A 23,825-nucleotide genomic window follows, 5' to 3' on the forward strand; every position below is an offset into this window, starting at 1 on the left:
AGGTTGTGATGAGCCCAGTAAGGCTGGGCATTCAGGGAGAGGTTGAAAGGGGCAGGAGACCCAGCCTGCTCTCTGGGAAGGACCAAGACCACATTCAGTGATGTTCCTCAGACTCCACTGAAAAGATGCTAGTGAACACAGCTGCCCTTAGCAACTTCCCTCTACCGCAGACCCTTTGCCCTCTGGGCCCTCCATTTCCCTCATGACAATTACCTCCAAATCACCTCTTGCCCCTCTTCATTTTAGGAAGGTGTGGAGAATTCTCCCTTCTTTCCTCCCAGCCACACCTCCAGTGAGTTCAGGGTTAGCTCTTGGCCCTCCGGTAGCATTTATTGGGCACATGTTACATGCCAGGCTGGGGGGTGGGGTGGGGAACAGGGAGCAGAGCAGTGGTGTGGCTGAGCAAAGCAGGTTGGGGCACCCCAGGCAGAGAGGCAAATCCAGGGGGGCTGGGGCAACTGGGCTGTCACTCAGTGCTATTCGGCTGTCGTGGGGCCCCGGCAGAAGTTCCGGTTATAGAAGTGGTGGTTGTCCCTGGTCAGGGCTGTGCCCAGCTGGGCCCAGAAGCTGCCCTGCCCACGGGGCTGGTGGGGCCAGAGGAGGACACTCTGGCGGCAGAGGCGCTGGCGCAGCCGCACGTAGCGGGAGCGGTAGGCATCGGGGCGCAGGATCACCAGCACTACAACGTCCTTGCGGTCCTCCAGCAGGCGCTGCTGGGCCAGCAGGAAACTGGCACGCAAGAGGCCGCTGACACGGTCCGTGTGGGCCAGCACAAACAGGGTCTTGCGGCTGCTGTAGACTGAGGCCCACAGGTTCTCGAAGAGCGTCTTGCCAGGTAACCAGTCTCGCTCCTCCAGGCACAGGCGCAGTGCGCGGCGCCCACGGCGCTCCTCCAGCTGCACCCGCAGCTCGTTGTACACCCAGTCGGCCACAGCACTCTGAGCTTTGTCAAAGACCACGAAGGCATCATAGAACAGGGCGTCTGCGCCCCGCCGCTGCCCTCGGTGGGGCAGCCAGGCCAGGCACAGGTGGAAGCAGTACCAGAGGTCCCAGCCGCAGAGGTGGTGCAGCATGGGCACAACCAGGCCCAGGGCCATGGCCAGCAGCGAGATGCCAAAACAGTTCCACGAGAGGGTCTCATCCAGGCAGAGGCGCAGGTCTTGCGCAAAGATGCTATGGCCCTGGAGCTGCCCCGGACTGCCACACTTGACGCGGCTGGGCAGCCCAGGCACGGCAGCCTGTACCTCCAGCAGGAAGCCCACGAAGGTCGCCCCACAGGCACAGTGCAGAGGGTTGGCGCTCACGTCTAGGACTTTCAGGTTGCCCACCATCGAGCCAAACCAGGAGGGCTCCACTGTCTTGAGGGCATTGGCGCTGAGGTTGAGCTCTTCTAACTGCTTGGCCAGGGCAAAGAAGCCAGGGTTCACAAAGCCGATGCTGTTGCCACTGAGGTCCAGCCTCCGCAGCTGGGTGCCAGATGGCAGGCTGCCATTGCTTAGGGCCTTCAGCTGGTTTCCAGCCAAGTCCAGGGTTTCCAGCTTGGGCAGGAGGGTCAGGCTGCTCCAGTTGAAGAAGGCCAGGTTATTGTCACGGAGATGCAGATGCTTCAGGCTTTTGGGGAGGTTGTCCAGGGCACGTGGCAGGAGGGTGTGCAGGTGGTTCTGGGACAGGTCCAGCCAGACTAGGCTTCTTAGGCCTTGGAAGAAGCGGAGATAGAGGTCTCCCTCAGCCCACATCCGGCTCAGATCGTTGCCGCTAAAGTCCAGGGCGCACAGTGAGGCGCTACAGAGCTGCTGGGACACTCGGCTATGGATGTCATTGTGCGCCAGGCTGAGGTAGCGCAGGGCGGGCAGCTGGGCCACGAAGCTGAGGTTGTGGCCCACACCCTGCATGGTAAAGGGCTGGCTATTGTAGCTGAGGTCCAGTGCTTCCAGGCGCGGCAGCTCCGTGAACGAGCGCCCGTGATACAGGTCCAGCTTGTTGTGGGACAGGTCCAGCACCCGCAGGCTGGTCAGCGGCACAAACTGAGAGCCATTGACCGCCTGGGAGATGCTGTTGTGGCTCAGGCGCAGGCACTCGAGGCGTGAGAGGCGAGCAAACATCTCCGACTGGATTGTCACCAGGTTGTTCCGAGACAGGTCCAAGGTGAAGCTGAAGGCCTTGCAGTTTGGCATGAAGTCCTCTGAGCGGAGAGTGTCCAGTGGACGTGGAGCGAGGTTCCTGGAAGGCAGCCAGACCCTCTCCCTACCATCCACCTCCCTAGTAATGGCCACTGGCCTTGCAGCTCCGCTGATGCGGTTGTCCGATAGGTCCACGTACAGCAGGCCAGGGAAGGCCCCAAAGATGCTGAGCTGGGCCTGGTTAATGAAGTTCATCTGCAGGCGCAGGGTCTGGAGCATAGGCAGTTGGACCAGAGGTTGGAGCGTGGTCTCACTGAGCGAGCGGAAGAAGATGCCATGCATGTCCAGCTCCTTCAGGGACCGGAGGTGCCCAAAGGAGGGTGCCAGGTGCAGGTGGGCAAAGGACACCTTCTTGTGGTAATTGAAGGACAGGTTGAGGCTGCGCAGTCGGGCCAGGCCCTGGAAGGCCGTGGTCTTGGTGATGCAGTCGTAGAGGAAGTTCTCACTCAGGTCCAGCACTTGGAGCCTGTCCAGGCCTCGGAACCACCTGGTGTCCAGGTTGTAGAGAGAACTGTCTTTCAACACCAGGCCTTCGAGGCGGCTCAGGTGGCTGAAGGTGTCAGAGTGCAGCTTGGGGTGGTCCTTTGGGCACTCCCTGCAGGGGTTGCGGGCATGGTCACAGCGGCGGCAGTTCCCCCCCACATCAAGCACGCGCAGGGCAGTCAGATTGGCCAGGTCCTCAGGCGTCAGGGTGACAATGTGGTTGTAGGACAACAGCAGGGTCTCCAGGCTGGGGGGCAGGCTGCGGGGCACCTCCGTGAGATTGTTGTACTTGAGTGAGAGATGTGTGAGGTTGCCCAGGCCGAGGAGGGCACCCGGCACCACCTCCAGCGCCCCCTGGCAGGGGTTCTTGTAGTAGCAGTTGCCATCCATGTACAGGTAGCGCAGGGCATGTAGGCCAGTGAGGTGGGTGGGGTCTAGCACCAGGATGTTGGTGCGGCTCAGCGACAGGGACACGAGGGAGTCGGGCAGGGCAGGCACGGTCGTGATGCTGTTGTAGCTCAGGTTCAGCTCCTCCAGGGTGGGCACGGCCAGGAAGGTGTTGGGCTCGATGGTCATGTGGCAGGGGAAGTGCATGGGGCTGAGGCCAGCCGGCGGGCAGTTCCACTTGAGGTTGAGAGTTCGTAGGCTGGACAGGTGGACGAAGTCGGAGTCGTGCAGGTGGTGGATGCGGTTGGAGAGTAAGGAGAGGCTGGTGACGTTGGCCCGGGGCGCTGCCGCCGAGAAGTGGGGCACGGACTTCAGGAAGAGCCAGTTGCAGTTCACCAGGCCGTGGGGCTGGAGCTCACAGGGCAGGAAGGCAGGCAGCCTGCCCTGGGCCAGAGCCGCAGCCAGCGCTGTCACCTGCACCAGGAGAGAAAGGGGGTGCAGGGTGCAGCGGGGGCCCTGTGGGGGTGGGCACCATATGAGTACATGGCCACAACTCCACCTCCGCTGAACTTGGGGGGTGTCTCCCAGCAGGGCTCCAGCCCCCTCCCTCCCAGCGCTCCAGGGTGGTTCCTGTTTCTCTGCCCAGCGCATGTCCCAACTCCAAGGCCCATGGGGAACTTGAACTCAGGTCTGAGACAGCCTTTACTCAGAACAAGGAATCAGAACGGGTCCTGAGACCTGGAAACCAGCCAGATGCATGACCTAGAGCGTTCATTGATAACCAAACCCCAGCTGGAGAGCAGAGCCAGGTAGGTGGTCAACAGGCCCCCCAGGCTCGCCCCCCTTCCCCTTCTGTTCCTTGGAAACCATTTCTCTTTCCTCCCGAGCAAGTGGACACCTTCCTTTCCCTCTAACCCCCTGAAAAGGCTCCTCTGCACTCTTACCAGGCTCCCCCAACCCCTCCCTCTCCACCTGGCCAAGAGGTGGTGATGAAGGTCTCCTGCTGGGGTTCAGGCTGATTACTACCCAGGGCCCCTGACCAGGGTGGCCATGCCCAGCTCTTTCCTATTTCTGCCCACTTCCCTCCAGCCCAAACACTTAACCTGCTGGGGGTCGGAAGGGATTGGAGGGGAGGCTGGGCAGCAAAGGGCAGATGGGCCCAGCCCTGGGTATCCACTTCCCTTGCAGCCCAGCGCTCTAGGTCCCAGCCTCATCACCCAAACAATGGGTTTGGGTCTAATGGCTCAGAGAAGGTCTTCTGCTCTGATGTCTTCAGGGTTCAGTGATTGTCCCCAGAGCCACCTGAGTACAGCCACTTTCATCACAGTCTGAGCCACCAAGCCCAACTTTCTCCCTGCCACTTCCCACTGTCCCCTTCCCTGGGGGCTGAGGGCTGCAATTGGTCCTACCATGACAGGGAGTGGGGTCTTCTCCAAAGGGTCTGGCTGGCAGACCGGGCAGCAGCTACAGTGAAGGATGTTCGTGCTCTCAGCCCCTTCCCGTGGTGGCAGCTCAGAGAACAGAGGAAGTGAGAATTTCACAATAACCTAGTAGCCCCCTTCCGCCACCCCCCACCCCGCCCCTCATCTGCATCCCATGGTGGGGGGGAGGGGGATGCAATGAGTCAGAAGGCATTTACATAGTCAGGTGGCAGACTGCCCCTTCACCCCTTCCTCTTTCCACTCCCCCTTCCCCCACCCCCGGCCTGTCCTAACGATCCTCCACGTGGCAAGGGCCTCACACCTGTCCTTGGGTAGAAATGAAGGCCCAGAAACCAGTCTAAAGTCAGCGAGAGATTGGAATTAGGGGCAATGCCAGACCGGGTGGGCATGCTGACACCCACGCCAGGGTCCTCCCATCCCAAGAGGAATCTCTCACCCTCCAGGCTCAGCCCTCTCAGCCTCTGCCTCCAGGCAGCACACAGGCCAGCAGCTCCCCCACTGCCCTTTCCTGCCCCTGCGGCCCCATCCCCAGAGCTTTGTGTGCCATGTGGAGCCTGGGGGGGTGGAGGCAGCCCCAACCCGCACAGGTTCACCTGCTCCCACCGCAGCTTCCTCCCTGCATTCCCAGGGCACCATCAGAGCACAAACATTACTGCCAGGCCAGCTGGTACCTCCTGCTTCATCCTCCCCAGACGCACCTCTGACCCAGGTGATTGGAACAGACCACTCAGGCCCAAAGCCTCAAGGTGACCCGAGACCCTCAGCAAGTCCTGCTGGCTCCACCTTCAGAATCCGCCCATTGCCCACCACCTTCTTGTCTGCCAGCCTGGTCTGAGCTGCTGTCACCTCTCACCTTGACCAGTGCAGGGGTCAAATCAGAGCTATAGCTGCTGGCCTATGCCACAGCCACAACAACACCAGATCCGAGCCATATCTGTGACTCACACCACAGCTCATGGTAACTCTGGATCCTTAACCCAAGGACCGAAGCCAAGGATCAAACCTGAGTCCTAATGGATAATAGTCAGATTCCATTTCCACTGAGCCACGACAAGAACACTTCCCTCACCTCCTTTATGTCTTGGCTTACAGTCACCCTCTTAGTGAGGCCTGCTCTGACCTTCTTATAAAAGCCTACCCTGGGAGTTCCCGTCGTGGCGCAGTGGGTAACAAATCTGACTAGGAACCATGAGGTTGCGGGTTCGGTCCCTGCCCTTGCTCAGTGGGTTAACAATTCGGCGTTGCTGTGAGCTGTGGTGTAGGCCAGTGACTATATCTCCGATTCGACTCCTAGCCTGGGAACCTCCATGTGCTGCGGGAGTGGCCCAAAGAAATAGCAAAAATAAATAAATAAATAAAATAAAATAAAATAAAAGCCTACCCTGGATTGGATACTCCTGAGCTTTTTTTTTTTTTTTTTTTTTTCGTCTTTTTAGGGCTGCGCATCACAGCATAACAGAAGTTCCAAGGCTAGGGGTCGAATCAGAGATGTAGCCGCCAGCCTACCCCACAGCCACAGCAATGTGGGATCCAAGCCATGTCTGCAACCTACACCACAGCAGAGGGCAACACTGGATCATTAACCCACTGAGCGAGGCCAGGGATCGAACCCGCATCCTTATGGATACTAGTCAGGTTCACTAACCACAGAGCCATGAAGGGAACTCCCTCCTGAACTGTTTTACCTACATTGTCGTGATAGTTGCCACTTGCTAACACACCACATCATTGATTTTGCAGTTTCTTGTATATTCTCTTATTCCTCTGCTGGAATGTCAGCTACTTGAGGGCAAGAATCTATCCCCAGAGCCCAGCACAGTACCCAGCACACAGTAGGTGCTCAATATTTGCTGAGTCCATGAGTCTCCAGCCCTCAGCCCTGGGCAAGCATCAAGTATCTCTGAGCAATGCCTGAATAAGTGAACAAACAAATAGCGCTTCTGTTGCCAGGGGTGGGGAATGGCCAGGGCAGGCTTCTGGGTGGGTATCACGGCAGGCAGGCTCCAAGCTGCCAGGCATCCAGCTGGTTCATGGGCCCAGGTGGTGTAGCAGCGTGGGGGCGATGGCACTGTCTTCCTGCCTACCTGGGAACCAGAGTTTGGGGTGGGAAAGGACAGGCCTCCTTCTCAGGATCCTGGCTCGGTAGGGATCCGGTTCTCTTACAATTCTAAGGGCTTTGGCAGCAGCTAAGTAAGACCCCAAGGCTGGGACCCTGCTCTGAGTCCCAATCCAAGATACTCTCACGATAAAAAGATAGTGCCCATACAGCATCTGAATCCATCACCAGCCCCATAAGTTCCCTCCCCTGCACACCTCCCACCTGGGATGGGGGGGGTTGGGAGGGGTCTCCCACCCACTTCTCAGAGGCACAGAATAAAATTCCTACTGAGGAGTTCCCGTCGTGGCGCAGTGGTTAACGAATCCGACTAGGAACCATGAGGTTGCGGGTTCGGTCCCTGCCCTTGCTCAGTGGGTTAACGATCCGGCATTGCCGTGAGCTGTGGTGTAGGTTACAGACGCGGCTCGGATCCCGCGTTGCTGTGGCTCTGGCGTAGGCCGGTGGCTACAGCTCCGATTCGACCCCTAGCCTGGGAACCTCCATATGCCTCGGGAGTGGCCCAAGAAATAGCAACAACAACAACAAAAAGACAAAAGACAAAAAAATAAATAAATAAATAAAATTCCTACTGAACCCCCAGCCAGTGGGAGATACTCCCAAAGTCCCTGGGACCAGGGACCCAGGCCCCTCAGGGCAGGAACACAAGTACCTAGGAGAGGTACAGACAGCTGCAGGTACACACACAGTCTGAAGGCACCAAGATCCAGATGTCCACACACAGCTGCCATGCCCCAACCTCACAGCAACCACAGCTTGTGGGCAGAGCTCACCCAGTGTGGCGGGTCCCTAAGGAGGTTCTTGTCCTGATCCCCAGAACCTGTGAACATGTTTCCTTACATGGTAGGGACTTTGCAGGCGGGATTTAGTTAAGGATCTGAGATGCAGAGAGTGTCCTGGATTATCTGAATACAATCACAAGTGACCGTATAAGGCAGAGGCTGAGGAGATTTGACTACTGATGGCTATGTGACCCCGGAAGCAGAATCAGAGAGAAAAATGCTATTCCCCTGGCACTCAAGACACAGGGAAGGACCACAAACCAAGGAAGGCAAGCGGCCTCTAGAGCTGGAAAAGGCAAGGAAACAGATTCCCCTGGGGCCTCCAGAAGAAACCAGAACTGCCAACACCAGGATGTTAGCCTTGTAAAGCTCATTTCAGACTGAGAATAAACATTCGTGGTTTTAAGTCACTAAGTTTGTGCTACCTTGTTGCAGCAGCCACGGAAAGTGAATCCACCCAGATCCCCCAGATCACCGCAGAGGTGGGCCTGCTTCTGGCACCGAGCGATGGGAGCCTCTCTGAGGCTGTGCTGTCAAACACACACAGACCACACACACACACACACACGCACGCACGCACGCACGCGCGCGCACACACACACACACACACACACACACACGCTCGCGCTTCCCTATACACCTGCAGCCAGGAGGGCTGGAGCTCCACCTAGCAGGCAACAGGCCCCTTCAGCTTTGGGAGGGGGCAATTCTCCATCCAGGGCCTTCCCAGCCCCAGGGCCAGAGGTGGTCCTTCAGGGCCAGACTCGGTGTTGATTTAAAAATATTTTATTCTTTAAAAAATACAGCATTCAACCATCTTGTCCTGCAGTGACCCCCTGGTTCAGCCCCAAATGACCTCACCCCTCATGGCCAAAGCCTTCTGGGCTGTGCTGGGACCCTGGTCTCAGTTCCCTGGAGGCCAGGTTCATGCCAGGCCCCCCAGCCAGCCCCTTAAGCCAGCTGGGCAGGGCCCCCAGACACCCTGGACACATGGATGAGAGCAGGGGACAACAGTGGGGGAGAGTCACAAAATGCCAGCCCAGTGGCCCTCGGAAGCTGCAAGAATGTTTAGTCACCGGCTCTCCTGCCCCACAGGAGGCAACCCCCACCTGGAGCCCAGGCTGGAAAGGAGGGAGGTGGCCGTGGGGGTGAAGGTAGGGGTGGGGTAGGGGCGGCCCCACAGTCCACACGCCGGTGGGGCTCAGCTCCTGTCACCTAGCTGTCATCCCCATTCTCGCCAGGGCCACGGATGAGGCGTTTGTGGCCCCGTTTGCCTCCGGGGCCCTTGGGCTTGGCGAAGGCCTGCTTGAAGGCGTGCTGCTTGGGGTGCACCTCGTCGTAGAGGAACTCGGCCGTCAGCTCTGCCCCATCGCCGATCTCAATCTGTGTAGGGCAAGGCAGTAGCTGGTCATGCCATGGGTTCGGGGTCCCTGACACCCCCTACCTTTGGTTACCTCCACTCCTGAGGCAATCTCTTGATCTCTCATGCACCAGCCCTGGGGAGTCCTCCCAGACCCCCACTTGAAATGCCACCTCCAGGAGCGGAGCCCAGGGCCTGTGCCTTGCATGCTCTGTCACCCCCAACCTGCCTTTCAGACCCCGGGAAAGAGACATGGGGGTCACAGCTGAGGTTTGTCCAAGCCAGCAATTAGCTAGGCGGCCCTTGGCTATGCACATTACCCCTTGGGCCTCAGTTTCCCCGTCCATGTGCCCTTGTCTTGGGCTTCCAATGACCCCACATGGAGGGTGACAGGGCCCTACGGAATGGGCACCCACCTTCTTGGCGATCTCCAGCTGGAAGTCCTGCTCCACGGAGTCGAGGAGGCGGCTCTTGCAGCTGGAGTAGAGCATGCGCTCCTTGATGCTGCACTTGTAGCCCGGCATCGAGTAGATGAACACTGTGGAGGCACAGGGAGGTGACGAGGCAGGCCTGGGATTCCCACTGCCTCACGTCCCCCTGTGGGAGGCCTGCCCAGTGGGAGGCCAATGCTGCTCGTGCCCAAGCACAGGCACGGGGATCTCACTGGGTCCACTCACCCACAGACTCCAAGGGGTCACCCTCATGGGTGTGCTTGTAGAGGAAGAAGTGGTAGCGAGCAGCATCGCGGGGCACTCGAGACGGCAGCTGGGCCACATCCGTGGGCTCAGTGTGCACCAGCTCAATGGTCTCTCGCTCCAGGTCCAGCTTCTGCCGAGGGGCAGGGGGAGACGTGAGGGCTCCACATGGGGGAGAGCCCAGGCCCACCTTTCCCATTGAGAACCCCTCTGAGGTGTTGGAAATCTGTGTGATCTCTCTCGCCCGAGACCTCCTCCCAGGGGCCCTCCCAAAATGCGGGTCCCTGTAAAGAGGCCACTCCTGGGTCCAGCCCTAACTGCCTGTTGATCACTCTGCTAGCAGAGCAAGTCCTGCCAAGGACGATGGAGAGGGCAGCGGGGAAGGCTCTGATCTCAGAGGCACCACCCTTGGGCGGGCCCATCCCCGGAGGGGAGGTCTCTCAGGGGGACACGGCTTGGAAGGGAGAGGCCACTCTGCTTGAACCGGGGACATGCTGGACCTCTGGGCAGAGAGACCCTGGCTAGGGGAAAGGGGTGGTCGGGGGGCTGATGAAGGAGTCTGGGACAGGAAGTGGCTCAAGGCCGAGGGGTGAACCCAGGGGTAACATACATACGTGGTATGGAGGGCAGGACGAGGGACAGCGTCTCCCAGGTGTCCCTGCATGTGAGCAGGGGCTGGGCAGGGCAAGGGAAGAGAGTGCATCCACTACACATGTGGCTCAGGGGGACAGGCAGGGATGGGGGGGCAGCGTGTTCCCACAAGTACACGGGTTAGCTAAAGTGAACAGGCCAGGAAGGTGCACATTCGTACATGAGTGTGAGGAGTAGGGTGTGGATGCAACATGCCCTGTGTGTGAGCCTGGGGCAGGGACTGGCACCCACCAGCTGGATGTAGTTGATCATCTTCTGTCTGAGCTGCTGAAGTGCCCGCTGGGCCTGAGGCTGCAGAGGGAAGGCCAGGCCCTGTAGGGTCTGGTGTTTGCTCTCCACACTGATCTCTGTCTTCACCTGCGGACAGGTGCACAGTGAGTGAAGCCCTTGCCCACCCAAACCAAGGTGTAGCCCCACTCTCACATCCAGAGCCAAGGCCAGGGCTTCTGCCCACCCCGTCCAACGCACCCACCTCGTTAATACGGATCTGCTGAAGTTCTCTCTCGGCTGAGGTCAGCGGGGCGGGTGCTGCACAGGACGACAGATGCTTCTGGTACCCAGCAAAGGAGAGGTCATCCTGGCCAGGGGATGCAGAGGTATATATGAGCACCTTGGGGTGTGCTGGCAAAAGCCCACTGAGCACCCCAGCATGCTCACCCAGACCTCACCACTCATCCCCAAACCTGGCACCCACTTGTTCGGTGACCCTGAATAACATCCCACCCTCTGTGGGTCCATGCCCCAGTCTGGTGAGTTCCAGCCCCAGGGTTGGGGGTGGGGGCCCTACCTTCACAGTCCCAAAGAGCTCATCCTTGATGTGGCCGCCCCCAAACTCCTTCTTCACTGTGGCCCGTGTGGCTGCATACAGCATCTTCAACCGTACCTGACGGGCAGGGGGCAAACCTTGAGACCCCTCCAGGCAGGACTGACTATAAGGGAGCCTCTGGGTGGGGACCTGGTTACTTCCTTGTGCCCACGAGCCCAGCAGAGGGCGCAGCATAGACGCAAGGATGCAGTGGGGTGGCTCAGACAGCAGGGGGAGCCCTCGCCCAGTCTAATCTCTGCCTCCCAGAGCCAGGCTGACAAGGCTCTAGGAGACCCCAGGTTCTAAGAACAAGGCTTCCTTCCTTGCTCATGCCCTGGAACAAGATCTGATGTCTCCCAACTCAGACTCCCCAGGGCAGGGCCGTGTTACCTTGACCAGACCCAGCGTCCCCCCTCCTTTGATGTTGGGGCTGGGCCCCTGCCCCTAGGACTTACAGGGGAATTATCAGGTGACCAGGCGAGGAAGAGCCATTCGAAGCCCTGCGCGTTCTGCGTGTCCAGGCGGTAGAGCAGGTAGCAGGGCTGCTGGGCATCCAGCAGCGGCAGCACGGCCCTGTCATAGTCCTGGTCCCAGCAGCCCATCAGTTCCCGTGAGGCACCCAGCACGAGCTGCTCTGGGGGCAGAGGCCAGGTGAGCCAAGGAGTAGCCATCTTCCACACCCACCTCAGCCAACTGGCCTCAGCTTCTGGCTGTGGCTCAGACTCCCTGACTACCCACCTCACCTTCCCCTGGAGTCCTCAAGACCCTGAAGGATGTCCGTGTGACTGAACCAGTGCCTGAGTGAATGAATGAACATGCACTACTGCCTCTACACGTGCACACGCATGTGCACAGAAATGGCCTCAAGAATATGCCCACAGATGACCCAACACAGACAACCACACCAAGACACAGCGTGTGCCCAATGCCACCAACAGCGCGGCCCCTCAGAGACACCCACACTCTCGGACCCGCCCCATCGGCAGAGCTGCTCAGTACACAGCCTCCCTGCACCTCCTCCTGCCCCCTCCTTGCTCAGCCTGGGGCTCCAGCAGAACCTCAGCACCCCCTTCTTAGAACAAACGTGCTGTGAGCAGTGGAGTCACAGCTGGAGGCCACAGGGATCTGCAGGAGTAAAAGCACACGGGGAGGAAGGAGACAAGGGCTACTGCCACATTGTGTAAACAGGTACCCTGCTGCCATCCACCAGCTGTCAGCCCCTTCCCCAAAAGTAACAAATCAAAAGCAGCCAACCTCTTAATGCCTGGGCCGACCAGGCCTGCCACCTCCCTGGCTGGTGCAGAGTTGATGACAGGGATATCAAGGCTGGACCCACACTTTACCTATCAGCCCACAGAGCCTTAGTGTGGCACCAACACCAGCCTGGGTGTGCACAGGATCAGGCTGGAGGAAGAACTGGGGTAAGGGAACAATCACCACCTGGCCAGGGGGTGCCTGCACTTGACCACCAGGCCCTACCGATGGAGGCAAGAGTCCTGACTGTCTGGGAGCCCCAACAAGCCAGGCCCAGCCCAGCGGCCTGCCTCTGGCCTTGGCCTCCTCACCTATCCTCCCAAAACTCAAATGGGATTAAGGCTGAAGACCAGCAATCACAGACGGGCGGGGCTCCAACAGCACTGCCAAAGTTGTTTAATTTGTTGCTAATATTTTTTGAACTGGTAAGTATTAGTGGAACTCCCACTAAAGAAATGGAATTCATGGCTTCTCTAGAAAAATCAGGAGCTCAAACCACACTCAGTTGGATATGGGCAGTGGCTGCCTGTCAGGTGGCCTGGACCCTCCTGGGCACTCCCAGATGCCCAAACAGCATAATGCAGAATGGAGATAAGGGCCCACTGAGAGACTCCTTCTAAACGTCTACAGGGATGTCCTGTTTGGGAGGTGACAGGGAAGGCTGAGAAGTGGGGTCCGTGAACCTCTTTGGAGGAGTCTGGGGGGTCTATGGCTACCACCCCAAGAATCCTTCACTCCTGACCTACCCCAATACCCCAACCCAGCCTCTGAGGATATCTGAATCTGGGGACCCTGGACAAAGCCCAGCACAGCTCTGGCCCTAAAGCCTGGGGTGAATTCTGGAACCGAGCAGACTCTACTTTGACCCAACTCAATGTGTGAACAGTCAGATAGGTACCAGACTCATTTGGGGAGCCCCTAGAAGGGCCTACTACGGCATGGCTACCAAGAAGGGCTGGAAGGATTCGTGGGGGGTCTGGCCCACCCCCAGTCCTTTTTTTTTTTTTCCTTTTTAGGGCTGCACCTGCGGTATATGGAAGTTCCCAGGCTGGGGGTCGAAGACATGCAGCTATCGCCCTACAACACAGCCACATTGGATCCAAGCTGCATCTGCGACCTAAGCCACAGCTTGTGGCAATGCTGGAACCTTAACCCACTGAGTGGAGCCAGGGATCAAACCCGCATCCTCATGGCTACTAGTTGGGTTCTTACCCTGCTGAGTCACAGTGGGAACTCCCACCCACACTCCTGGAGTCTGTCACCCCTCACCTCCAGGGACAGCCCCTCAGCTGTTTTCTATCCCAGGACTTCTCCACCCCCAGCCCTCTCAAGACTCAGTCTAATCCTCTGTCTCCCCAAAGCCACTTCCCACTTCAGCCTCAGCTCAAGCTCGCCCACCCCCAAGCCCTATACCCCAGTACCTCCCCTTGCGGTAGCCCCAGGTCCCCAGAGTCCAGGTCAAAGCCCAGCCAAGCCTGGAATCCCTTGGTCCTATTCTCCAAGAGGCTGACACGTGTCCCTCCTCCCCATTGTGAGGGCACTTCCCAAGGGCAGGGCCCCAGCTTCGCCTTAGGATGCCCCCGGGGCCTTAGCCAAGCCAGGCAGGCCTGCCGACCACAGAGGAAGGTGAGTGGCACTAGCCACATGGGTCAGTGCCTGTCCTAAGTCATCCCCTGCCCCCACGCCCCACCCAGCCCAGCCTCCCAATCGGCCCTGCTGATACCTTCGGAGCCTCTGTGAGGCGGGGAGGACCCTGGGCAGGGCTCTCTGTGCTCCCTCCCTAGCTTTCGCTTCCGGCTCTGTACAACAGGCATAATGACGGTGGCTCCCCCCGACTCTCCGACACGGCATCTCCCATTCCCAGATGGAAAACTGAGGTCCTGAGGGGGCTAAAGACCCACATCCCCCCACCTCCCAGAGAAGCAGCTGGGCCCAGCCACCAGCCTGTGCCCTCGCCCGTAGGAGGCACTCACCGTCCTCAATGACGACTTTGATGAGCCGCACAGAGCCAGCCCGTGCCTTGGCAAAGAACTCCTTCAGCTCTTCGGTGGCTACAAGAACAAGAAACATGGTGGGGGAGGAGCAGGCAGAGGGAATGGGCAGAGACACTCAGGGCCTGCTCCGTCCTGGGGGGTCTGGTGGTGGAGCTGGGAGCCGGGTTAAATACGGCCCCCCATGTGACTGGGAACCCGAGACAGCCGCTGAACACAAGCTCCCAAATTTAGCCAACAGAGGTGGCAGGCGGGCGGCCTGCTGGCTGTGAGAGCTCCGTTGACAGGGCATGCAGGGGTGGGACGGCCCACTCGAGAATGGGGGCGGGCTCTGGGACAGGCCAAACCAGCCAGAGTGAATGGCCCCCACCTATCTCCTGCCCCCCAGGAAAGCCCAGCACTGAGCTGGCCTGGGACCTTCCCAAGACTGTCACATCCACAGAGAGAAATACATGAACAACTGCCCCCAATGTGCACTGATTACTGTGTCTGTCTACACATGCCCATGCAAACACACACACATGCACACATGCAATGCACATTGCATGTGCCAATAGGTACATACCAATCCAGCATATGCGAATGTTACACATAAACACTATGCGACAGAAAGAGGAACAGAAACGCAAACACTCTCAGCTGGTCAAACAGAAATGGACACACACATTTAGATGTACGAATGGACACACACATTTAGATGTACGAATGTACACACACACAGATACAGTCCCCAGGGTGCTAGGAAATTCGCAGACAGGCAAATGCAGAGTGTGACTGACATATGTGTGCAAGAGAGAAGCTGTACAAAATGTACCCAAAAAAACAGAGGTACACACTGACACATGCATGCATGCATACCCAGCCCCAGCCCACCAGCCAGGCTGCCTAACCCTGAGAGGCCCTGAGGAGGCAGGCCAACCCTGGCTCAGCCCCACCAGGGGGTGATAAGCCCCTACCCCCGGCAGCTGGGAAGAGGAATGGCTCTTGGAGACTCTCCAAAACAGTCCCTGTCTTGGTCCCTGAGCCACAGAGCTGGAAGGTGATGGCCAATGAATAGGGACCCAGGTACAGAGGTGAGGATTGTGGTCAGAACTAGGGAACCACAGAAGTCACAGATTCACTGATGGTTCAGATGAGGAAACCAAGGTCTAAGTTGGGAAGGGCCCTGCTTGGGCCTCTGGGTGCACAGGACCAGGCCAGCATGACCTTGGGGCTGCCCAGGGGTCAGGAGAATTCTGCAGGAGCACAGCTGGAGGGCTGAGGTCAGAGAATATTTATAGGGCCCAGACTGGGCAGCTTGGGTGTGGCGGGGGCGGGGGGACCTTTAGGAAAACAAACTCTGGTCATGTCCTCGGGTGGCCTGCATGAAGGGTGACCCTGAGCCTGAGACCTCAGGCTGTATACAAGCCTCCAAGGCTGCTGGGAGGGCAGGGTCCCAGCTAAGTTCAGCAGGCCCTTGGGGCTCAGAGCAGCCTGGCATGGACACAGCCCCAGTGGGCCAGGACAGAGCTGCTCCTCTGTGGACCCCAAGCTGGTCCATGATGAAGAGCCTGGATTCTGGGGCTCCACCTTTCCGGTAGCTGTGTGTGACCTCTGACCTCACTGAACCTCAAACCCATCTATAACACGGGGCTAATACTCCCCAAATGCTGAGGAGTAAATAGGAGACAGTGCTCCGCAACGGGGGCCTCTCCTAATAATAATCATTAACTTGTGTTACTGTAATGACGCGGGGCAGGCTGTGCTGAGCTGTTCCTTCCACCTGCTCAGACCTACTGCTTCTATTGTTACCAGGACAAACTGACACCCCAGTAGTGGGAGAGACATCCCCCTCCATGCCTCCTCAGCCACCATCAATAATCCAGAGGCCAGGCCTGGGATACCTGAGCCTCAATCATCAAAGATTCATGCCCCCCCTACTCTCACCCACTTGCTGCCTTACCCCCCACCCCTCCACCCAGTAAGCCTCAGGTTACAGGTCCCTCCCCTGCCCTGCTCTGAGGTCAGCAGATCCACACTTATAGCCAGGTCAGGGCTGGCACCTGGGCATCCAGGGTGATTTCTCCTGCCACCTCCCCAGGCCAGAAATGGAAAGGAGTGGGCTGCCCTCACACAGAAGGAGGGCTGGGAAAGGGGTTCAGCCCCCAGATTCCCCTAGGCAGGCTCATCTCAGCATATGGGAAATGAGGGAGTGAGGGAGGGCCCAGGCCACAGGACTGGTCAGCCCAGAGAGGGGAGGAGGAGCCCTAACTTCTGATCCCCTCCCAGTTAGAGGTGACAGCAACGATCAGACAAAGGGGAAGGAAGGGGCAGGTCCAGTGAGGGGCTGTTCCCTTCTGTGGGGCTGAGTCATGAAGCTGCCCCTCCAGCTCTTCTTGGAGAGTAGCTGGCCCAGACCCAGACCTCTGCCTTTTCTGGTCCTGTGGGCGGGGCCAGGGAAACCCTCTCAGGGCCAGCCACCAAGCGGCCACAACCGCAAGCAGACCAGGTGGTCAGGCTGGTCGATGATGATGGCCCCAGGCAGAGGATCCTGGCGTGGTAGGAGGAATGGCTGAAGGCCAAACCACTGGGCTACCTGGGTAAGCAGCCTGGGCCTTCCCCACAGGCCAGGTAGCCCTCCCAGGTCAGTGACACAGGGGGACATTGAGGCCTGGGTAGGGTCAGAACACCTGGCCCCTGGTCATTGCTTCTTTCCCATCCTGTATAAGGAGGAAACCAAGCCATTTGGGAGAGGAGGCTGATGCTCTGGGCTGAAGGAGGACCTGGCCTGGAATCTCTAGGGTCAGGAGCCTCTTTCCTACCTCCAGCCTGGAGCTGGGACCTTCCAATACCAGCTGGGGCAGACTCAGGAGATCAGAGGTCAAGGTCAGATTGGTGACTCTCCACATCCCATTTAGTTTTTCCCAGGCTGGTTTGTGAGGGTCCTGGGAGGAGCCAAAGGTCGGGGCTCCCTTCTCACACAGACATAAAGCAGTACAAACCAAACACCCATCCATGGTAACAAATGAACACTGAGATGCACTCAAATTGTGCGTGCACACACACACACAGACTCCCACAGACATGTGCATACAGTCACGAAACACTGATGTCTAAAGATGGTTCCATGCAACAGTGTCCAATCAAGACATTGCTGTATGTGCACGAATGACCCTAGATGTACACAAGCAGTCATATCCAGATGTGCACACAGGTCCGTACATACAAGTGCACATGCGTGCTCACTCCCTCAGATGTGCACATCCGGGTACACCCACTCCCAGAAAGGGACAAAAATACATAGATAGGCACACACAGGCACATCCACCCCCGGATGGGAACAGAGATACCTTCACCCCCAACTATGCCCAGTAAGTCCGCACCCCACTAAGATTTGCCCACCCCAGGCGACCCACGGCTGCAAGAGAACAGGAAGCTTCCCTAGGCTGGTGCCGGATCGGAAACAGGGGCCGGGAGCCCAGGAGGGGGCGCAGCCTCAGACTCTCCCTCGGCCCCCCGTCCGTCCGCCATCTGCCCTCACCGTGGATGCCGGTCTGGTGCGCCATGGCTCCGTGCCCCGCTCCGCCTGCGCCCTCAGAGCCCTCGGCTCGGCCACGACCCAGCTCGGCTCGTCTGGACCGGGAGGAGGAGAAGGAGGAGGAGGATGTGGCGGTAGCCTCCCAGCCTCGCGCAGCTTCCCGGGCGGTGCCGCAGGACCCGCCCCCAGAGCGCCCCGCCTCCGACGGGCGAGGCCGGGACTCGAGGCCGCGCGTGCGTGCAGTAGGCGCCTGGCTCCAGGTGGGCCCAGGGAGGAGCTTTGAGTGGTGTTTCCGCGCGCTTGCGCTTGCCTTGTTTCTGGCGGAGAATGCGATCTGCGTACCGCCTAGCATGTGTGGGCGCATGCACGTGTGTGTCAGTACACCCGGATCCGAGTGGTCTGTGGCTGGGGCGTATCCATATGAGCGCGCGCAAGCCTGAGTCCCGGTCAGGGGCCAGGTGGGTTTGCAGATGGGTAGCATCCTGGCGTGGCCTTGAAGCGGGGAAGGGGTTTTTCTGTGTGTGAATGGGCACCCGTGTGTTTGTGTGACATCTCTTTCCTTGGAGACGTTTCTTGGGCGGCTCCTGTGGCCCTGGGCACCTGGAGGCGACGCGCCTGAAGGCCCCGTCCTGACGGTGGGAGCCCAAACTGACTTTCTGCTAGACAGCCCGCAAATGAACAGTGTCTGTGGTGGCGAGTGCCCTGTGCAGAGGGTAAGGGGCCGTTAGGAGGAGGTGAAATTTGAGTGGAAACCTGGAGGAAAGCCTGGCAGAGGGGTGGGGAAAGTCTTCTGAAAAGAGGAGACTGCAGAATTCCCTTCGCGACGCAGGAGAAACGAATCCAACTAGGAACCATGAGGTTGCAGGTTTGATCCCTGGCCTCACTCAGTGGGTTAAGGATTCGGCATTTCTGTGAGCTGTGGTGTAGGTCCCAGACGCGGCTCGGATGTGGCGTTGCTGTGGCTGTGGTGTAGGCCAGCAGCTGTAGCTCCATTAAGACCCCTAGCCTGGGAACCTCCATATGCCTGCGCCATGGGTGCGGCCCTGAAAAAAAAAAATTCCTTGGAAATAGGAATTAACCAAGAAAACACATTAACTAAAACTAATAAGGTTATGTTCTCTATTCTAATGTCCATCACTGGATAAATTACACGACTACCTTAATTGCAAAGTCCTCCCTCCTACCTGGTTGGCCCCACTCTGCATCATTCTCTTTGTTTTTATCCCTGCCTGGCACATATATTTACTCGCTTATTTGTTTATTGTCTTCCCTCCACCAGTTTAAGTTTTTACCCCTGCTGTATCTCCAGCAGCTAGAACAGTGCCCAGGATTAGTAGGTGTTCAGTAATATTTTCCAAATTAGAAGTTCCCATCGTGGCGCAGTGGAAATGAATCTGACTAGGAACCATGAGGTTGCAGGTTCACTTCCTGGCCTCGCTCAGTGGGTTAAGGATCTGGCATTTCTGTGAGCTGTGGTGTAGGTTACAGACATGGCTCAGACGTGGCACTGCTGTGGCTGTGGTAAAGGCCAGCAGCTGTAGCTCCAGTTCGACCCCTAGTATGGGAACCTCCATATTGCCATGGGTGCAGCCCTAAAAAGCAAAAAAAAAAAAAAATATATATATATATATATATATTTGCCAAATTAAAACAATGTCTGAATGAACTATTAGAATCTTTGTGTTGCACACTTACTATGGCTGGACACGTTTATTCAGTCCTTATGAAAGTCCTGTAATGTATGTGTTGTTACATACATTACAGAAGAAATTTGAGGTTCAGAAAGATAAAGTGATTTGATCAAAGTCACAAGGTAGTGAGTATCCCCAAGAACCTTAGTTTCCTTAACTTAGGGAACGGGAACAGATCTACAGCAGAAATTGAAAAAACACTGTAAATCAACTATACTGTAATGAAAAAGAAAGAAAGGAAAAGAGAAAAAGGAACAAACGATGAGAAGCCCTGCTGGGCAGTGGCCCTCATTGCTTCCATCACTATCTCACACCTCAGTGATGAGGGTTTAACCAGAGAAAGGAACTTCCTGGAAGCTGGGGTTGGAGCCCAGTTCTGCTCAGCTTCAAAACCAAGGATGCAGTGAGGAGCACAAGGGCCAGCAGACTCCATCTCTGGCTGAGATCCGGTTTTAGGCAGAAAGATAAGAAAGCTGCATGCAGCTCCTCGAATGAGTCCAGGGATGATCAGAGTGTCTAGGAACAGGTAGGTTGCTCCTTTCTTTTCTTTTCTTTTTTTTTTCTTTTGCCTTTTCTAGGGCCGCTCCTGTGGCATATGGAGGTTCCCAGGCTAGGGGTCTAATCGGAGCTGTAGCCAACAGCCTATGCCGCAGCCAACAGCCTATGCCGCAGCCACAGCAACACGGGATCCGAGCCATGTCTGCAACCTACACCACAGGTCACGGCAACGGCAGATTCTTAACCCACTGAGTGAGGCCAGGTACTGAACCTGCAACCTCATGGTTCCTAGTCGGATTCGTTAACCACTGAGCCATGACAGGAACTCCAGCTTTCTCTTTTCTTGCTGTTTCTCCACACAAAGTCAGCCACTGAAATAGTTTTTTTATCAGGTGTATCAAGGATTTAAATGTGCTTTTTTAAAACAGTGAACTATTAAAATTCTGAAGAAACAAAGGGAGAAGATTGTAAAATCTTGGAGTGGAGACGTCCTTCTGAGTATGTCACCAAGCCCAAAAATCATAAAAAAAAAGAAACCAACAAATTAATTTACATTAAAAATTAAAAGTCTTGGAGTTCCCGTCATGGCTAAGTGGTTATCGAACTTGACTAGTATCTATGAAGACCTGGATTCAACCCCTGGCCTCACTCAGTGGGTTAGGGAGCATGAGCTGTGGTGTAGGTCGAAGACACGTCTTGGATCCCGTGTTGCTGTGGCTGTGGTGTAGGCTGGCAGCTACAGCTCTGATTCAACCCCTAGTCTGTGAATTTCCATATGTCGTGGGTGCAGCCCTAAAAAAAAAGACAAAAGACCAAAAAAAAAAAATTTTTTTAAGTCTTGGGGTTCCCAGATGGCCTAGCAATTAAGGATTCCATGTTGTCACTGCTGTGGTGCAGTTTTGATCCCTGGCCCAGGAAATTCTATATGCTGCAGGTGCAGCCAAAGAATAAGTAAATAAAAAAGTCTAGGGGTTCCTGACATGGCTCAGTGGAAAAAAAATCTGACTGGTATCCATTGAGGACAAGGGCAGGGACCAAAACCGCAACCTCATGGTTCCTAGTCAGATTCGATAACCACTGCGCCACAATGGAAACTTCCCACCTATCTTTATTTTAAATTGAAGTGAAGGTTAACGATCCGGCGTTGCCATGAGCTGTGGTGTAGGTCGCAGACGCGGCTTGGATCCCGAGTTGCTGTGGCTCTGGCGTAGGCGGTAACTACAATTCCGATTCGACCCTAGCCTGGGAACCTCCATATGCCGAGAGAGCGGCCCAAGAAATGGCAAAAAAAAAAAAAAAAAAAAAAAAAATGAAGTGAGGAGTTCCCGTTGTGGCTCAGTGGAAACAAATCCAACTAGGAACCATGAGGTTGAGGGTTTGATCCCTGGCCTCGCTCAGTGGGTTAAGGATCTGGCGTTGCCGTGAGCTGTGGTGTAGGTTGCAGACGCTGCTTGGATCTGGTGCTGCTGTGGCTCTGGCGTAGGCTGGGCAGCTACAGCTCTGATTGGACCCCCAGCTGGGGAACTTCCACATGCCACTAGTGCAGCCCTTTAAAAAGACAAATTGAAGTGAAAGTCCCATAACGTAAAACTAACAATTTTATTTATTTTATTTTTATTTTATTTTTTCTTTTTTTTGTCTTTTTGCTATTTCTTTGGGCCGCTCCCGCGGCATATGGAGGTTCCCAGGCTAGGGGTTGAATAGGAGCTGTAGCCACCGGCCTACGCCAGAGCCACATCAATGTGGGATCCGAGCCGAGTCTGCAACCTACACCACAGTTCACGGCAACACTGGATCCTTAACCCACTGAGCAAGGGCAGGGATCGAACCCGCAACCTCATGGTTCCTAGTCGGATTCGTTAACCACTGTGCCACGATGGGAACTCCTATTTTTTTGTCTTTTGAGGGCTGCACCCACGGCACATGGAGGTTCCCAGGCTAGGGTTCTAATCAGAGCTGTAGCGACAGCTTACACCACAGCCACAGCAACACGGGATCCGAGCCAGGTCTGCAACCTACACCACAGGTCACGGCAACGCCAGATCCTTTACCCACTGAGTGAGGCCAGGGATCAAACCCACAACATCATGGTTCCTAGTTGGATTTGTTTCTGCTGCGCCACAATAGGAACTCCACAACTAACAATTTTAAAGGGAACAGTTCAGTACACTCACTAGGTTGTGCAACTACCACCTCTATCTATTTCCAAAACATTTTTATCACTCCAAAATAAACCTCTGTATTCATTAAGCAGTTACTTCCAATTCTTTCCCACCCCCAGCACCTGGCAACCACCAGTCTGATTTCTTTTTCTATGGATTTACTTACTCTAGGTATTTCATATAAATGGAAACATAAAATCTGTGACCTTTTGTAAACATTTTGGAGTTTCATCTATGTTGCAGCATGTATCAGCACTTCATTCCTTTTCATGGCCAAATAGCCTTCCACTGTACATATATATGTATGGCAATTTGTTTATCCATCTAATTGATGGACATTTGGGTTGTTTCCACCTTTTGGCTATTATGAATATTGTTGTTGTGAACAATGAATGCCTTTGCTACAACAATTCTATTACTAGGAACGGATCCTACCAATATGCCCACACAAAAAATTGTAAAGCAAAAAACTGAAAACAATCTAAATGTTCATCACTGGGGGACTAGCTACATAAAGTCCGCATATCACATTTGTGGAGACTGCTCTGCAGCCCTCACAAGCAACAAGGCAGCTCTTCAAGGACTGATTAAAAAAAAAAAAAAAAAGTAGAGGTACTTTAGGTGCAGGATGCAGTGCAGAGTATGCTATCGTTTAGGTAAAGAAAATATATAATTGTTACATATCCATTTATTTATTTAAAATCAAATATAACTGGAGTTCCCTTCGTGGCGCAGTGGTTAACGAATCCGACTAGGAACCATGAGGTTGCGGGTTTGGTCCCTGCCCTTGCTCAGTGGGCTAAGGATCCAGCGTTGCCATGAGCTGTGGTGTAGGTCGCAGATATGGCTTGGATCCCTCGTTGCTGTGGCTCTGGCGTAGGCTGGCGGCTATAGCTCTGATTAGACCCCTAGCCTAGGAACCTCCATATGCCTAGAAAGGGCAAAAGACAAAAATAAATAAATAAATAAAATCAGATATAATTGACACTGTATTAGTCCATGGTGTACAACATGATTTGTTTTATGTACATATTGTGAAATGATTACCACAATAAATTTAGTTAACATCCATTACCACAGTTATGTTTTCCATGTAATTTAAACTTTTAAGATCTACTCTCATAGAACTCTCAAACATACCATACAGTATTGTTAACAATAATTACCATGCTGTACACTGTATCTCCAGGACTTACTTATTTTGTAACTGGATATTTGTACATTTTGACCACCTTTGTTCATTTTAACTACACCTCTACCTCTGGCAACCTGATCTCTGTTCTCTGGCCTATGGCTTTGGGTTTTGTTTTTTGTTTTGTAGATACCACATATAAGTTCGATCATTCAGTATTTACCTTTCTCTGTCTGACTTCATTCACTTAGCATAATGCCCTCAAAGTCCATCCATATTGTTGCAAATAGCAGAATTTCTTTCTTTTTTATGGCTGAATAATATTCTATATATAAAACTTTCTTTATCCATTCATTCATTGATAGAACAGGTGTTTCCACATCTTCACTGTTGTAAATAATATTGCTTTTTTTTTTTTTTTGCCTTTTAGGGCCGCAGCCACAGCAGGCTAGGGGTCAAATCGGAGCTAGAGCTGCCAGCCACAGCAATGAAGGATCTGAGCCTCATCTGTGACCTACAACACAGTTCATGGCAATGCCAGATCCTTAACCCACTGAGTGAGGCCAGGGATCAAACCTGAAACCTCATGGTTCCTAGCTGGATTAGTTTCCACTGGGCCATGACGGGAACTCTGCAAATATCTTTTTGAGGTAGTGATTTTGTTTTCTCTAGATAAATA

General features: G+C 55.3%; 2 protein-coding genes across 3 annotated transcripts; both read right to left on the reverse strand.

Annotated features, from left to right (window-relative positions):
• Positions 311-17,857, reverse strand: TLR9 (toll like receptor 9). 2 transcript variants are annotated; one of them, XM_005669564.3, is made up of 9 exons: positions 17,667-17,857; positions 14,129-14,206; positions 11,357-11,535; positions 10,884-10,979; positions 10,569-10,673; positions 10,328-10,453; positions 9,428-9,578; positions 9,167-9,288; positions 312-3,566 (listed from the first exon to the last, which is right to left on the reverse strand). In XM_005669564.3, exons 1-9 carry the CDS (start codon positions 17,689-17,691, stop codon positions 477-479), a joined length of 3,972 nt encoding a protein of 1,323 aa, XP_005669621.2. In that variant the 5' UTR covers positions 17,692-17,857; the 3' UTR covers positions 312-476.
• On the reverse strand, positions 8,161-17,864 carry TWF2 (twinfilin actin binding protein 2). Its single transcript, XM_013981767.2, has 9 exons — positions 17,667-17,864; positions 14,129-14,206; positions 11,357-11,535; positions 10,884-10,979; positions 10,569-10,673; positions 10,328-10,453; positions 9,428-9,578; positions 9,167-9,288; positions 8,161-8,773 (listed from the first exon to the last, which is right to left on the reverse strand). The coding sequence occupies exons 1-9, from the start codon at positions 17,689-17,691 to the stop codon at positions 8,606-8,608; spliced, it is 1,050 nt and encodes a 349-aa protein (XP_013837221.1). The 5' UTR covers positions 17,692-17,864; the 3' UTR covers positions 8,161-8,605.

The sequence above is a fragment of the Sus scrofa genome, chromosome 13 (assembly GCF_000003025.6).
Source record: "Sus scrofa isolate TJ Tabasco breed Duroc chromosome 13, Sscrofa11.1, whole genome shotgun sequence".
Classification (NCBI taxonomy): domain Eukaryota; kingdom Metazoa; phylum Chordata; class Mammalia; order Artiodactyla; family Suidae; genus Sus; species Sus scrofa.